General features: G+C 40.2%; 1 protein-coding gene across 1 annotated transcript in view; it reads left to right on the forward strand.

Moving 5' to 3' along the window:
- The window catches only part of lnx1 (ligand of numb-protein X 1), a 155,034-nt gene that overhangs the window by 128,031 nt on the left and 10,206 nt on the right, over window positions 1-16,797 (forward strand). The window contains exons 8-9 of the mRNA XM_078398585.1: window positions 2,764-2,941; window positions 5,031-5,262. Coding sequence (XP_078254711.1) covers window positions 2,764-2,941; window positions 5,031-5,262 — 410 coding nt within the window. The remainder of the gene's footprint in view (window positions 1-2,763; window positions 2,942-5,030; window positions 5,263-16,797) is intronic.

Genomic DNA, 16,797 nt, shown 5'->3' on the forward strand with positions numbered 1-16,797 from the left:
AAAAAAGTGACAATATATAATTGCTGTTTGTCCAAGGTACGCAGAGACTTAATAAACCGCAATTAACCACAAATGAAGGTGTTCCTGGAATGAAAGTTCCACAAAGCAGCTCCATGAGCATCTAATGGCTGCATCCATTAATGGCTGTATGCCACAGAAGGCTGTGGAGGCCAAGTCAGTGGATATTTTTAAGGCAGAGATAGATAGATTCTTGATTAGTAAGGGTGTCAGAGATTATGGGGAGAAGGCAGGAGAATGGGGCTAGGAGGGAGAGATAGATCAGCCATGATTGAATGGCGGAGTAGATTTGATGGGCCGATAGGCCTAATTCTACTCCTATTCCTTATGATCCATGAGAAAACCTGTGAACTAGTCAAGAATCAAGCGTTTTATTGACATATATTTCAGATAAAACAATGAAATTCTTACTTGCAACAGCACAACACAATATGTAAACATAATACACTGTACTCAATATAATAAACAATTTAAAAAGTTCAGTGCGTGTATAGAAACACATACTCATATACATATATAGATATATATATATAGATATACATACACACACACACACACACAAAATCAAAACAAGCAATAATAGTCTGTATAGTTCAGAGCTTATTGGAGGTTATGGTGTTTAATAGCCTGATGGCTGTAGGGATGAAGCTGTTCCTGAACCTGGACCATCGTCTTGTCGATATAAACAGGTTTGTGGGTCCTCATCCTTCCTCTTCCAAAGTCCACAATCAGTTCCTTGGTTTTACTGACATTGAGAGCCAGGTTGTTGTTCTGGCACCATTTGCTCAGTCGGTCGATCTCACTTCTTTTCTCTGACTCATCATCGTCTGTAATTCGTCCAACAACGGTGGTGTTGTTGGCGAACTTGTAGCCCAGCTACACAGTCATGAGTTTAGAGTGAGTAGAGGGGACCAGCAGCAACTTGCTAATAATGACAACATTAAGTGAATTCTGTAGAATAGTTGGGGCCATCCTTGGCCCAGATATCTGAGAAATAAGCTAAACAAGGACAAGGAGTCAGTCAACATTTGTGGGAAGGGACTCCTGTTTAAGACCTGACAGGAAGGAACTTAAACTACACATTGAGAATCTCATCATCTGGATCTGGAAAGGGGACCTCAATGATGGTATCACCGTGACAGTCTTCAGGAAAGGAGACAAATCTAACTGCAGTATCTACAGACTCATCTCCCTTCTGTTGCCTGGGTCCTCTGTAACAACCCCCTGTTAGTGGCTGAAGATTTGTTCCCTGAATCACTATGGATTCTGCCTTCCTTGAGGCACAGTAAAGGAGCTTTACTGTGTGACAACTTCAAGAGACATGCAAGGAGCAGCACCGATGTCAATGTATAGCCTTTTTCAACCTCCCTTCAACCTCCTTTCACCGCCCAGCGGGGGCTTCAATATCGGGAGCCCCGACCGCCCCGACGTGGCAAATCCAACAGCCTGACCGCGGGACAAGACGGCAGGGAAGAGAAAAAGACATTCTGGCCTTCCATCACAGTGAGGAGGGACTGGAGGAGACTCACTGTGATGGATGTTTCTTTTTGTTTGGTGTTAGTTGTGATTGTATGTGTTATTGCATTTTTATTGATTAATCTTATTGGTCTTATTGTTCAACTGCGGGTAATGTTTCATTTTACTACACATTTATGTGTATGTAACAAATAAACGACTATTGACTATTGAATTGGCAACAGTGTAGCGCAGCGGTAGAGTTGCTGCCTTACAGTGCCAGACAATCGGGTTCAATCCCAACGACAGGAGTTGTCTGTACGGAGTTTGTACGTTCTCCCTGTGACCACGCGGGATTTCTCCAGGTGCTCCGGTTTCTCCCACACTCCAAAGACGTACAGGTTTGTAGGTTAATTGGCTTCAGTAAAATTGTAAAGTGTCAATAGTGTGTAGGATAGTGTTAGTATACAAGGTGATTATTGGTCGGCACGGACTCGGTGGGCTGAAGGGCCAGGTACTGCGCTGTATCTCTGAAGTCTAAATCAAAAATCTGTGAGGCATTCACTTCAAATTTAGCTGCTCACAAAAATTCATCTTTATTTTACATTTGTTTCATGATGGCATTTAAGCTGTGATCTTAACAAATTGACTCACTACAGAACCCAGCCTTGTTGAGCAAGGCTGTGTCTTTATCCCAACACTCAGTCACTCTTGACACATTATTGCATGTCACCTTCAACAAGCTTCTCGCTGGAGTAGAAAATACAGGCCACTTACATTATCTCAGGAGCAATCCCTCAGGGAAGGCAGGCACCAAAGTAGAAATATATCATCACCTTCAGCACACAAGCAAACCCTCTGGCCTTGGGTCAAAAAGGGAATATTTGAAGCTGAAGACCCCAAACCTGGAACAAACCTCAAGGTCCACTGGCAGCAGTGATATTTGCCCTCTATGTTTCTAAGACATGAATTACTTGCAGCGGGCACTTAAATACTGAGCAGATACCACCAATGGTGTCCCTGCAATTTCTGAATTTGCACGAGAGTAAGGGCTAAATATTGGGGTATCCTCTCAAAACAACGCACCAATGAAAAGATTCTAATTTAGAGCTGCATTTATTGAAAGACACAAAGTGCTGGAGAAACACAGCAGGTCAGACAGCATCTCTGGAGCACATGGACAGGTGACGTTTCAATCTCGACCCGATACACCACTTATCCATGTTCTGCAGTTCTTTATTCAAAGACATTTTGCTATTTTACCTAACAAATTATTTGTGTCTTCTCTAGAGTTTCCTTCATGCCTTCACGTGCCACGAAAAGATCATCAATGTTAACAAAGAAGTGCACGAGTCTTTGGGAATGATAGTATCAGGTGGCCTACAAAGCAAAAACTGGGATCTCCCAATCTACGTTACAAATGTTCATCCCAATGGATGTTTGGGGAATGATGGAAGAATAAAGAATGGTAACAGAGTTTTTTGCAAATTGCAGATGCAATAATATTTTTAATACCATTTAGAGTACATTCAATTGTGTGTTCCTTTAGCATCTGTTGTACATATCTCTAGTCTCTTCGATATCCTGCAGCTCCGCTCTTGCTCCCCCACCCCCCATTCGTAACAAGCACAGAGCCCCCCCTTATTCTCACCTTCCACCCAATCAACCGTCGCATACAGCACATAATCCTCCAACATTTTCGCCACCTCCAACGGGATCCCACTACAGGCCACATCTTCCCATCTCTACCTCTTTCTGCTTTCCGCAGAGACCATTCCATCCGCAACTCCCTGGTCAACTCGTCCCTTCACAACCAAACCACACCATCCCCAGGTACTTTTCCCTGCAACCACAGGAGACGTCCCTTTACCTCCCCCCTCGACTCCGTCCAAGTACTCCGACAGTCTTTTCTGGTGAGGCAGAGGTTCACTTGCACCTCCTCCAGCCTCATCTACTGTATCCGCTGTTCCAGCTGTCAACTCCTGTACATACAATACAATACAATATATCTTTATTGTCATTGTACAGGGGTACAACGAGATTGGGAATGCGCCTCCCATACGATGCAATAATTTAATTAATTTAAACAACAGCAACCCAACGAAACAAATTGTAACAGTTTGTTATCAGCGAGACCAAGCTCAGGCTCGGTGATCATTTTGCTGAACACCTCCACTCAGTCCGCCTAAACCTACCTGATCTCCCGGTTGTTCAGCACTTTAACTCCCCCTCCCATTCCCAATCTGACCTTTCTATCCTGGGCCTCCTCCATTGTCAGAGTGAGGCCCAGGGCAAATTGGAGGAACAGCACCTCATATTTCGCTTGGGTAGCTTACACCCCAGCGGTATGAACATTGACTTCTCTAACTTCAAGTAGCCCTTGCTTTCCCTCTCTTTCCATCCCCTCCCCCTTCCCAGTTCTCCCACCAGTCTTACATAAAATGTTTTATGTAGATAAAATGACTACATTTTATCTCTGTACCGCCCACACTCCTGACATCAGTCTGAGGAAGGGTCTCGACCCAAAACTTCACCCACTCCTTCTCTCCAGAGATGCTGCCTGCCCCGCTGAGTTACTCCAGAATTTTGTGTCTACATGTCTCTAGATAATGGTTAAACTAAATATTGTTTTCCTTTTAATGTATAATCATGTTCATCTCTTTTCAACACAGTGTATAAAAATTAGAATATTTTAGAGACCGCAGCATGAAAAATCTGCAAATATTTGCCTCAGTGGAAGTGACTCTGCCCACTCACATGCACCACTTTCACTTTTATTCTACCCAGTCTTAAACAGTGCTCAAACTGAGTGTGGAATGCGAGATTGAGACTCTGATTAACCAAACTCTCTAAGATTCTGATCTATCTCCATAGGAAACTTCCGTCACAATGTCAAAGATATCCAAAATTTGTCAGATGGACTAAAGATTCAAGGAAGGCAGGTTCCGCCCTAATTCCAATTCCTTGCCCGGTCTCTGCCTGAGCTTTTTAGTCATATTGGATGTTTTATCAAACTGCCCTGTAGTTGATATTCCAAGTATCAGTCTCTGGATTGGCTGAAGTTATCCTTTTCTGTGTTTGGATTAACACCCAACAATATTACACCTCAAGCTCTGTCCACTTATTTGACCTTTTCTGATCTTGCAAAAGAATTACGGATGTTTCATTCATTATGGAATGCATCTGCATTATATTTATTATTGTCTGAAGAAAGCAACATTAAAGGATGCAGACAGTGAGTCAACCCAGACAGCTGGTAACCACTTTTTTAATCACAAGTCAGAAGCAAATGAACGGCTTGTTCCTTTACCGACATCCCATAAATCAAGAAAATGAAGAAATACGGTGCATGAATAAAACTGTTAACTCCATGTTGAGGTCATATTCAAGTATAATTTCCAGTTGCACTGTGTAAATGTATAATTCTTAACCATATGTCATTAAGCAGATATACATTGAATGAAAATAGTTTTTAGATTAATATGTATAATTAAATAGAGTCATATGCTTGTCTCCATCAAATTATGATCTGCATTTTGAACTGTCTTTGCCCTTAGGTGACATTCTATTGAATGTAAATGGCAGTGAACTTACCGGTTTAACACAAAGTGAAGCAGTGTCCATTATAAAGCAGAGTGCTGCCTCCTCTTCTGTTATTTTCAAAGCTTTGGAGCTCAGGGTAGCAGAAAAAGACAATGCTGATGGCCTTACATTACCCAACTATAATGAAAACAACTTACCTGAAGAAGACTGGTCACCATCATGGAATATGTGGCTAGTATTACCCCGGTGAGTAGATATTCTCTCTGTCTCCTTCAATTAATCTCCATCAGTTACAATCTTACATTACCAGGCCAAATCGAAAGGACTTTGATTTGTAGTGAATAGTAATTGCCTTTTGTGATATTTTATATTTTATCCCTAATATAATAATATTAGCAATCTGTGGTTAGTACAGATTGAGTTCCTTTATACAATGAAAATAGGAATTGTTGAGGGTGCATTATTACTGATTCCAAAGTATGTTAGGACTGCAGGAATGGAAGAATATGAATCCATATCATGCAGCGTGTACAATTCTCACCCAATTAAAAATTGCTTTTCTTACATAGGTATATTGTTAATTCAATGGCGATATGCACCTTAATTATCCAGGCAAAAGGATACCAAATTTGGTATATATCAATAGCCTGTTCAAAGGTTAATACTTAAGGTGACCACAGTGGAATCTGGTTCATATTGAAAACCCAAAAATAACTATCATAGGCCAGAATTTAGAAAATGATACATTGTAAAATATGTAGCAACTACTCAATTGATCCCTGTCAGCGATGGGGAGCCCTTGAAGAAAATGGCTTTTGCCTCCCCTCCGCAGAGCCCTTTTAATGCCATCTGGTACATCAAACTTCCAAGGCCTCTGCACTTTATTTTTGTGTAGCATTTATGGAATTCTTCTTTACTTTTTGATATGGTTTTGGATGTAGCATTAGTTGTTTGTAGTGTTATATAACTTTCAAATTCTTATTTTATGTATACCAAGCAGTTTCTTCCACCTGATCGAGAATACATGCTGCTGTTAGGTTTCCTCATGTAAAATAAAAATAAAATGCTGGAAATAATCAGCATGTCAGGCAGCACCGATGAAGAAAGAAACAGAGGAAATTGTCCAGATCAATGACGTCTTACTGGCAATTGGTCTGAATTGTTAAATCGATTTCTTTGCCCACAAATACTTCCGAAATAGTTGTGTATTTGCAGACTTACTATTTTCTCCGATTATATATATATTGCTGCTTATTTTTCCCACAGTCTGTGTTCTATGGAAGGTATATTTTATTTGGCACACTAATATTAAACATGGAAATTGAGGCATAGAAATTGAAAAGTGTTAGAAAACAAATTTGAGGATATTAAAGTCAATCCAGGAATTATTTTTGAATTTTATTGCAGGGTCAAATTGCACTTTGTGGTAAATGTTTCAGAATAAATCTTATGTCTTTTGGAATTATTTGCATTTACTGGCTCTATAAGCTATTTTGCAAAGTCCATATTTAATCATTGTGGCACAGAAAGAGGTCATTTAGCACATCTTCTTCATGCTGGCTCTCAGTCACCATCATGGACTGATGATAGCCCATCAGTACTATATCCCTCTCCTCCATCTGGGCTGCTGCAATATATTCTTTCTGACATCCCAATCAACTCCTCTTTGATTCTTATGCTATTTACCTACAATAGGAATAATTTACAGTAGCCACTCTACCGACCAGCACATTGTCAACATGTTAGAAGAAACCAGAGGACCAGGGTCTTAGAGAATATGCAAACTACTTGGAGACATCATCTGAGGTCAGGATTGAAGCCGGGTAATTGGACTGAGGAGGCAGATCGAACTGCTGCTTCACCGCATCACCCCTCCCAACAAAATAAATATTGCTAACTGTAATGCAACTGTAATGGGTGCTGTGGACACTTTGTTAGCAGCACTAAATTGCAGTTTTATGTCATTTAAAAGGAATGAGAACCTAGAGAAACACCAGCAACTTTTCATTAAAGGAATTAGTCCTTTGTGTGATCATCCTGCGCAGTATGTATTCAGGAGAGCAACAGTGTAGATTCCCAGTATTCATGTTGTCCTCAGGCCACATAAAACAAAGTTGGCACAGCTGAATCCTAGCCAACTGTAGACAATCTGTCTTTAAAGGAGTAAGTGCCCTATTTTAATATGAAAAACATTACTTTAAATATGTTGGATAAATTAATACTCTGCTTTTATTGTGATTTAGTCTACACATTACACAACTCATTCTGGCAGTGAACAATGCGGGCACTGCCATTGCTGGAGCAAAACAACAGGAGTAGGTTACAACCCTGGAGGCCATGTAAATGAGATCATGACTGATCTATCTCCCCATATCCGCCTCTCCACCATATCCTTTATACATCAGGTTAACAACAATCTCTATCAGTTTCAGGTTTCAAATCAACAGTTGACCCAACATCAATCGCCTTTGTGGAAGGGAGTTTAAAATTTCTCTCGCTCTCTTGTGTACAAGAGTGTTTCCTTACATCATTGCTGAATAACATGGCCCCAGTCCAAGGGGGAGGAAGACACATTTTTACACACTGAAAATGTATCTGTCATATTTTCTCAATCTACATATATCACAATGTAACAATTTCCTCAGGATGCTACCTACCATTATGCAGTTAGCAAAATAGAATATGTGATGTTTTACCCTATTATTTAGGACATCTAGAAATACATTGATATTTTGGGGCTCCAATACACAGAAAGGCAATTCCACTTTATCGTTATAAACACAAACATGGTGAGGTACAGGTTCAATTAAAATCTTGCTTTCAGCAGCATTACAGGCACATACACTCAGACATGTGCACAAAACAAGTTATAATAAACCACACACTAAATTTCTAAGAAAGACTGCAAAAAAGACATGACATTAGTGCAAAAACATAATTAGAAAATAAAACAAATCCACAATAGTGCAAGAGGTGGACCACAGTATTCTGTTAAGAAGATTGTTTGTGCAGGTTGGTTCAAGAACCTGATAATTGTAAGAAAGCAAATGTTCCTGAACCTGGTGGTGTGGGACCTTGGGCTTCAGTAACTCCTGCCCAATGGTAGCAGTGAGTATAGAGCATAGATGGTGGGGATCCGTGTTGATAGATGCTGCGTTTTGTGAGGCTGCGCCTTGTGTTGATGCTTTCGATGGAGAGGAGGACCGTGCTGGACTGGCTAACCCACCATTCTCTTCAGCCCCTCGCGCTCCTGCAAATTGGAAGAGCTATACCAGGCCATGAGGCAACCATTCAGGATATTTACAGACCTTCAATAAAAGTTTGTTATTTATAACTTGCAACTCAAAGCTCTTGAGTTTCCACTCATCTCCACGTCAGCACCATTGATACAGATTTCGAGTGTACTCCAGTCTGCTTTCTGAAATCGATAACCCACTCCTTTGCTTTCCCGAGGGAGAGGTTGTTGTGTTGACACCCTGTACTCCATTGCATCGTTGCTTGAGATTCAGCCGACTCGATGGAGTTAAAGCAGAATTTGGTCACATCATCATGCGTGTATATGGAGTGTAGCAAGGGTCTGAGAATACAGCTGGATGGGGACACATTTTGAAAATAAGTTAAAAATCAATCATGTTTTCAGATGCAAAGAGTTGAATGGAACATGAGGAAAGTTTGTAAAAGGGTGAGACCACAAGAGACTGGATGACAAAGTGAGACTGGTGCCCGCTGTCAGGGGGCGATGAAGGCTTGTTATTTGAAGCTGTATGAGGTGAATGAAAACAGAGGAGAGAAAAAAATGAAGCTGGAACTGAGAGATAAGGCATGGAAATTACTGGTTTTTCAAAATTAAACAGAATGCTGAAAATACTCAGTAGGCAACATCTGTAGAGGAAGTAAACAAGGTTAACTTTGCAATTTGTTGACCATTCATCAAAATTATCTATTTCAGATGCAAAATCTTTCTGGTTTGTTTCAGTTTTGGTGAAAGGTCATATCCATGTTTTTGCTTAACGGATGCTGTCAGACATACAGGGAAACAAATGTCTGGCAGTCAGCCTGATAGAGAGTGATGCAACACTTTTACCTGACTAAATTACTGAGATAAAGTTACATGGTTCTTTTCTGTGCATAATTAGTACCCTTATCAAAAAATATTGCTTTTGAATGCAACACAATAGCTGGAATTTCTATAATAGTTGTTACTACCTATTGGTAATGATATCGTAAACTGAATTTTGCATCGGTTATATTAATTTGTCACACACTAAAATAATTATTTTCACACAAATAATTCACGTTGATGTGTTTGTTCAATGTTTCTCACCTTTGTAATTGTATGGAGGTTAGCAGTTCCATTTGTGAGTCAGACTGAATGACTTGTCCATTATTGTGCATATTTAATTCACTTTCAATCCAGTTAAATATTGACTGTTGACAACCAAGCCCAACATCTAGGTGCAAAGATAGTTTTTCCGCCTGAGCTATAGAGAGAGGTTTGCTCGGACTTTATTCCTTGGAGCGCTGGAAGCCTTGTATAGATCTTATAGAGGTGTATAAGATCATGAGGGGAATAGATAGGGGGAACACATAGTCTTTTAGCCAGAACAGGAGAATCCAGTGGACATAAGGTTGAGTTGAGAGGTGAAAGTTTTAAGCAGAACCTGAGGGGTAACTTTTTTTTACACAGAGAGTGGTGGGTATATGGAATGAGCTGTCAGATGAGGTAGTTGAAGCAGGTACTATAATGACAGTTAAGAGATAATTGGACGTACAGGGATAGAAAAGGTTTAGAGGGATACAAACCAACTGCATGTAAGTGGGACACTCATAGATGGGGCATCGTAGTCGGCATGGACAAGTTGGGCTGAATGGTCTGTTTCCATGCTGTATGAGTCTTTAACTCTATTAATTCATGTTGAATGGAAAGTGGGTATGAAAAACCCACGGATAGAGAGTATATTTCCAAAGAGGCACGTTGTAACTATGATCCAGCCAGTATCTCTTGACCTTTGACAAGGTCCCACACGAGATTAGTGCGCAAAATTAGAGCACATGATATTGGGGGTAGGGTATTGATATGGACAGAGAACTGGTTGACAGACAGGAAGCAGTGTAGGAATTAACGGGTCCGTTTCAGAATGGCAGGTAGTGACTAGTGGGCTGCCGCAAGGCTCAGTGCTGGGACCCCAGTTATTTACAATATATATTAACGATTTAGATGAAGGAATTAAATGTAACATCTCCAAGTTTGTGGATAACACAAAGATGGGTGGCAGTGTGAGCTGTGAGGAGCATGCAATGAGGCTGCAGGGTGATTTGGATAGGTTGGGTGAGTGGGCAGATGCATGGCAGATGTTGTATAATGTGGATAAATGTGTGGTTATCCACTTTGGTGGCAAGAACAAGAAGGCAGATTATTATCTGAATGGTGTCAGATTAGGAAAAGGGGAGGTGCAACGAGACCTGGGTGTCCTTGTACATCAGTCACTGAAAGTAAACATGCAGGTTCAGCAGGCAGTGAAGAAAGCTAATGGCGTGTTGGCCTTCATAGCAAGAGGATTTAAGTATAGGAGCAGGGAGGTCCTACTGCAGTTGTACAGGGCTCTGGTGAGACCACACCTGGAGTAATGTGTGCAGTTTTGGTCTCTTAATTTGTGGAAGGACATTCTTGCTATTGAGGGCGTGCAGCATATGTTCACCAGGTTAATTCCTGGGATGGCGGGACTAATAATAATAATAATATATTCCTTTACCGAGGAAATTTACAGTGTTATAGCAGCAAAGTGGATAGCAAGAGAGCAAGAGATCATTCATTAAAAATAAAAGATACATAAATTGCCATCAGTTTTCTTTGTGTTCTTAGCTGTTATTGTTGACTCGTCTGCTGGGAGCAATGCTGGTTGTGTAGTCTCATAGCAGCGGGAAAGAAGGACCTCCTATATCTCTCCTTCACGCACTTGTGGTGAAGGAGTCTGTCACTGAAGGAGCTACTCAGTGCAGTGATAGTGTCCTGCATGGGGTGGGAGTCGTCCAGCAGCGATGTTAGTTTTGCCATCATCCTCCTCTCTCCCATCACCTGCACTGAGTCGAGGGGACAACCCAGGACAGAGCTGGCCTTCCCTTCTGCCGCTGAGATGCTGCTGCTCCAGCAGACCACTCCATAGAAAATGGCCGATACTACCACCGTGTTGTAGAAGGTCCTTAGGAGTGCCCCCTACACTCCAAAGGACCTGAGTCTCCTTAGCAGATAAAGTCTGCTCTGGCCCTTTCTGTATAGCGCATCGGTGTTTTCAGTCCGGTCCAATTTATTGTTGAGGTAGACACCCAGGTACTTATAGGAATCCACCCTTTCGATGTCCATTCCCTGGATGTTCACCGGTGTCGGGGGAACCTGGCTGCGCCTGCGGAAATCTACCACCATCTCCCTGGTTTTACCCGCGTTGATCCGGAGGCAGTTCCGCTGGCACCAGTCCACAAACTCTGACATATGATGAAAGAATGGATCGACTGGGCTTATATTCACTGGAATTTAGATGGATGAGAGGGGATCTTATAGAAACATATAAAATTCTTAAGGGATTAGACAGGCTAGATGCAGGAAAAATGTTCCCAATGTTGGGGAATCCAGAACCAGGGTCCCAGTTTAAGAATAAGGGGTAGGCCATTTAGGACTGAGATGAGGAAAAACTTTTTCACCCAGAGTTGTGGATCTGTGGAATTCTCTGCCTGAATTAGCCTGACTATGTAACAGTATGGATAAAACTCCAAAATTATAGTTATCTACCAAATAGAAATAGTTCTTGATGTTTGCATGTAAGTCAAATAATTATGTTAAACATATATAATTAGATAACCCCTTCATTTTTATACTTGTGTTATAAGTAACCTGCCTTTCAAATGCAACCTCGTGTCCCCAAATATTATGTCAGTGAGTGTGTTATTGATACGGTTGTCTCAAAAACACTTTCTCCACAATTACTTGAACTAGCATTCACAACTTTTTCAATTGCCCATTATGTACTTCACAATTTCTAATAAGCCTTGCTGCAATTTAAATTTTACTTCCTTGTTCTTTTCCATCACATTGTAGGTGTGCCTGCCACGTAATCCTCCCGTGAATGCAGAACACCACAACTTTCCAACTCATTTCAGCAAGTTATAATTCTGCCTAATTCATTCATTTTTGTAAGTTGCTGCAAATTTGACCCATATCAGGAACTACTACCCTTAGAATAGGCAAACTTTAATATCTAATAAACAGTTAATAGAGCAGATATGCAGGAGGATGGACACAAAATGATGGAGTAACTCAGTGGGTCAGGCAGCATCTCTGGAGGAAAAGAGAAGTAGTTTGAAGAAGGGTCTCGACCCAAAACGTCATCTATTCCTTTTCTTCAGAGATGCTCCCTGATCCTTTGAGTTACTCCAGCATTTAGTATCTATCTTCAGTGTAAACCAGCATCTGCAATTCCTTGCTACACATGTAGAGGAGGATTGTTCTCCTCTCAAACTCAAACAGACTATAGATGACAGCTGGAGATTCGCTTGTAAGTAAGCAGCATGTAATTGACAAGTAGATAAGTGTTGTCACTGATATTTTGAATGCCTGGCTCTGTTCCTTGGTATTTCACATCTTGTCCAAGACTGTTGTTGTTTATATTGTACTTAACGACAGTTGTAAAGAATGTTTAAACAGCACATGGAACATTTACAGTTTAAATATTAGTTCAGATGGGATTCATTTTCTCTTTACCACGTCCAGTGCAGGAATGTAAGTATTGTGGTTTGCTGCAGAAATCGTGCTGACAGGTGTAGTGAATGGAGTCGTCTTAATTACTATTTCAGGATTTTTTAAAGAATGGTGGCTAATTCATCATCAGATAAAACTACATTTCCCACTATGATTCTGCTGGACTGAACTATGTGGTCCTTCAACACTAGGCTTCACCTATCTGTCAAAACAATTGTTTATCACAGAATGGTACAGTACAATGGATGCTAATTAGCCCATTGCATCTATAACAGCTTTTCTGTAGGGTAATATGTTACATCCTGTAGCCCTAATCCTTTTTTTTTCCCCCAATGAGAATTTATTCAGTTCTCTATTAAGACTAATATTGAATTCTATCCATCACATTAACTGTGACTTGTAGTGTGCATTCATTATGTGGATTTCCATATGTCATCTCAGCCTTTTTTTTCAATCACTTTAAAGCTATGCCATGTTTGTACTGACATTCAGCAAGAGGAAACCACTTCCTCTTATTAATTCAAATCACTAAATATGGATATTAATAAACATCCTGGATTTTCGTGTTCTGTATTTCTGCAAAATCTACGGAATCAAGGAATATGGGGGAAAAGCAGGAACGGGGTACTGATTTTGGATGTTCAGCCATGATCATATTGTTCTGGCTGGCACAAATGGCCTACTCCTGCACCTATTTTTTTCTATGTTTCTCAAACGGAATCACTTGGTAAAGAAGGCATATGGTATGCTTGCCTTCATTGCTAGGGGCATTGTAGTCAGGAAGTCATGATGCAGTTCTGTATAGTACTTTTGTTAGGCTGCATTTGGAGTATTGCGTGTAGCTCAAGTCACCCCATTACAGGAAAGATGTGGAGGCTTTGAAGATGGTGCAGAGGAGGTTTACTAGAGTGTGGATTAGAGAGTTTAAGCTACAGGGAGAGGTTGGATTGACTTAGACTGTTTTCTCTGGAACGTTGAAGATTGAGGCAAGACTTGGAAGTATATAAAATTATGAAATGTGCAGAGCATGTGTTTTTCACACAGAGTAGTGGGGGCCTTGAACGCATTGCCAGGGATAGTGGTTAGGGTTGCCAACTTCCTCACTCTCAAATAAGGGACAAAGGGTGATGTCACCACCATGCGCCCCACATGACCTCACCCAGCCACCGGCCGCGTGCTGCCGCTCCACCAATGGCAGGAGGCGGGTTGTTATGCAACCTGCGTTAGGCTGCGCCCGGGCCTACACTGTCTGGGACTACACCGACCCCCGGGCTAGTGTTCGGGCCTACAGTGTCTGGGGGCCTAATACGGGACAAGGGCAGTCCCGTACAGGACAAACCAATGTAGCCCAAACTACAGGATGTCCCGGCTAATACGGGACAGTTGGCAACCCTAGTAGTGGTGGAGACAGATACGATAGCAGTATATACGAGGCTTTTAGATAGACATATGGAAGTGCAAGGAATAGAGGAATAGGGATCATGTACAGCTAGATGGCACGGTACGCTACAGGCGGCACGGTAGCGCAGCGGTAGAGTTGCTGCTTTACAGCGAATGCAGCGCCGGAGACTCAGGTTCGATCCTGACTACGGGTGCTGTACTGTAAGGAGTTTGTACGTTCTCCCCGTGACCTGCGTGGGTTTTCTCCGAGATCTTCGGTTTCCTCCCACACTCCAAAGACGTACAGGTATGTAGGTTAATTGACTGGGTAAATGTAAAAATTGTCCCTAGTGTGTGTAGGATAGTGTTAGTGTGTGGGGATCGCTGGGCGGCGCGGACTTGGTGGGCCGAAAAGGCCTGTTTCCGCGCTGTATAGATATGATATGATATGATATGAGATGAGATCAATTTAACGGCATTCGATGCAAACATTGTGGGCCGGAAGGCCCATTCCTGTGCTCCACTGTTCTATGTACGTTTGCTTTATGAACTGCCTTGTTAAACCTGTTCTACTACCTTCAAAGATTTGCATTAAGTACCCCTGTGTTAGTCTTAACCCTCTCTAACAGTATCACAAAAACTCAGTAAAGTTATCCAAACATCATATGTGGTTACTAATCTATGCTGGCTCATCTTTTGGTCTGTGATTGTCCATATAATTTGATTTTTTTTCTAAAATAACCTGTAAAAACGTCTTATTACTGATATCAAAGTGGCTGGCTTGTAGTTTACCCTACTCCTTTTTATTATATATCTTTTTATTGGAGATAGGTACATCTTTACAGTCATACATTTTTTAATTGATAATATTGTCAATTATTATTATATTGTCTCCAATACCAATACCTTTTGCCCCTTTTTTTTTTTTTTTAAACTAAATAGAACTAAAGAAATAGATGAAGTAAGAAAAGAAAAGAGAGAGAAGAAAAATAAAAACAAAAACAAACAAAACAAAAAAAAATAAAAAATTAATAAGGATAAGGAAAAAGTTAGTTAAAGAAGAATGGAAAAATTTATTAAAATAACAAAAACTTCATTCGAGATATATTCGTACATTTCAAAGTATAGCATTTCATCCATTCTTTAGTCCGAGTGCTAGTCAGGTTCCTGTGCTGAACTATTCTGACCCTTTAAGTAATCAATAAAAGGAGACCATGTTCCAATGAATAATTCCTGTTTGTCCAACAGGAAAAATCTGATTCTTTCCACGTTTAAGGTCTCCGTCATTTCTATAATCCACATTTTGATTGTGGGGGCCGTAGGTCCTTTCCAAAATTTTAGAATTAATTTTTTTCCTGTTATTAAACTATAATCAATAAAGTTTCTTTGTGTTGTTCTAAATGTTTGATTTGATTCTAATATTCCAAGTATAATTAATTTTGGATCTGGGTCCAATTGTGTGCTGGTTACTTTAGATATTATACTAAAAATATTTACCCAGAATTTTTTAATTTTTATACAGTTTGCAAACATATGCGATAATGTAGCTTCTAAATGTTGACATTTATCACATTTAGGTGAGATATGTTGGAAAATTTTATGTAGTTGTGTTTTTGAATAGTGTAACCTATGTATTACTTTAAATTGTATTAGAGAATGTCTGGCGTTTAGTGAACACTGATGTATATGTTGCAAACTTTCTTCCCAAGTATCTTTCGTTATTACTTGGTTTAATTCTTTTTCCCATTTTTGTCTGTATAAGTCCGTGGAAGGAATGTCACTGTCTAATAAGATATTATATATATAAGATATTAATTTTTCTGTATTAGGATGTTTGTTCCAACATTCATCAAGAATTTCTGAATTTCTAATTCGAAAATTTTGGGAGTTCGCTTTTACATAATCTCTAAGTTGAAGATATCTGAAATAATCATTTCCACGAAGACCATAAGTCTGTTGCAACTCCTTAAATGTCAGAAAGGTGCCTTCCTTATAAAGTTGTCCCATATTTTTAATTCCATAATTCTTCCATTGTGTAAAACCCCCGTCTACCCATGAAGGCTTAAACAAAGGATTATTCACAATTGGAAGAAAAAGTGATAAATTATCTAATTTTAATGTCTTTTTTAATTGTTTCCAAATTTGTATAGCACTAAATACCCTACTCCTTTTGCACACAAAGAAACCTTTTCAATATTTCAATCTTTTGGCACCATTTTACATAATTTGGTTCCACAAGGCTTGGAGGTATGGATTGAGGTATAACTGTCTTGTTAGATCCTATGCCTTTTCCCCAGGCATAGTATGTCAGCACAGTAAGATTATACCAGAGGTACAAGGCTCTACAAATGCTGGAATCATGTGTAGATCACAAAGTTCTGGAGTGCTGGTTCAATCATTTGGTACTCAAACCATTGTGATTTATTGTAAATGTTAATAGTGTCGAATTGAGTGTAAACATCATGATAAAGAAATTTGCAGATGATTAAAAATATTGTGCGGTTTACAGTTGTAAAAGTTTTGAAGAGGAGGATATGGGTGGTCTGGTTATTTTGGTAGATAAATGACAAAAGGAATTTAATTCAAAGAAGCACATGGCAAAACAATGCAAAGGCGTGTACAATAAATGGTTGGATGTTGGGAAGTGTGGA

This window comes from Rhinoraja longicauda, chromosome 1, assembly GCF_053455715.1.
Source record: "Rhinoraja longicauda isolate Sanriku21f chromosome 1, sRhiLon1.1, whole genome shotgun sequence".
In the NCBI taxonomy this organism is placed as follows: Eukaryota; Metazoa; Chordata; class Chondrichthyes; order Rajiformes; family Arhynchobatidae; genus Rhinoraja; species Rhinoraja longicauda.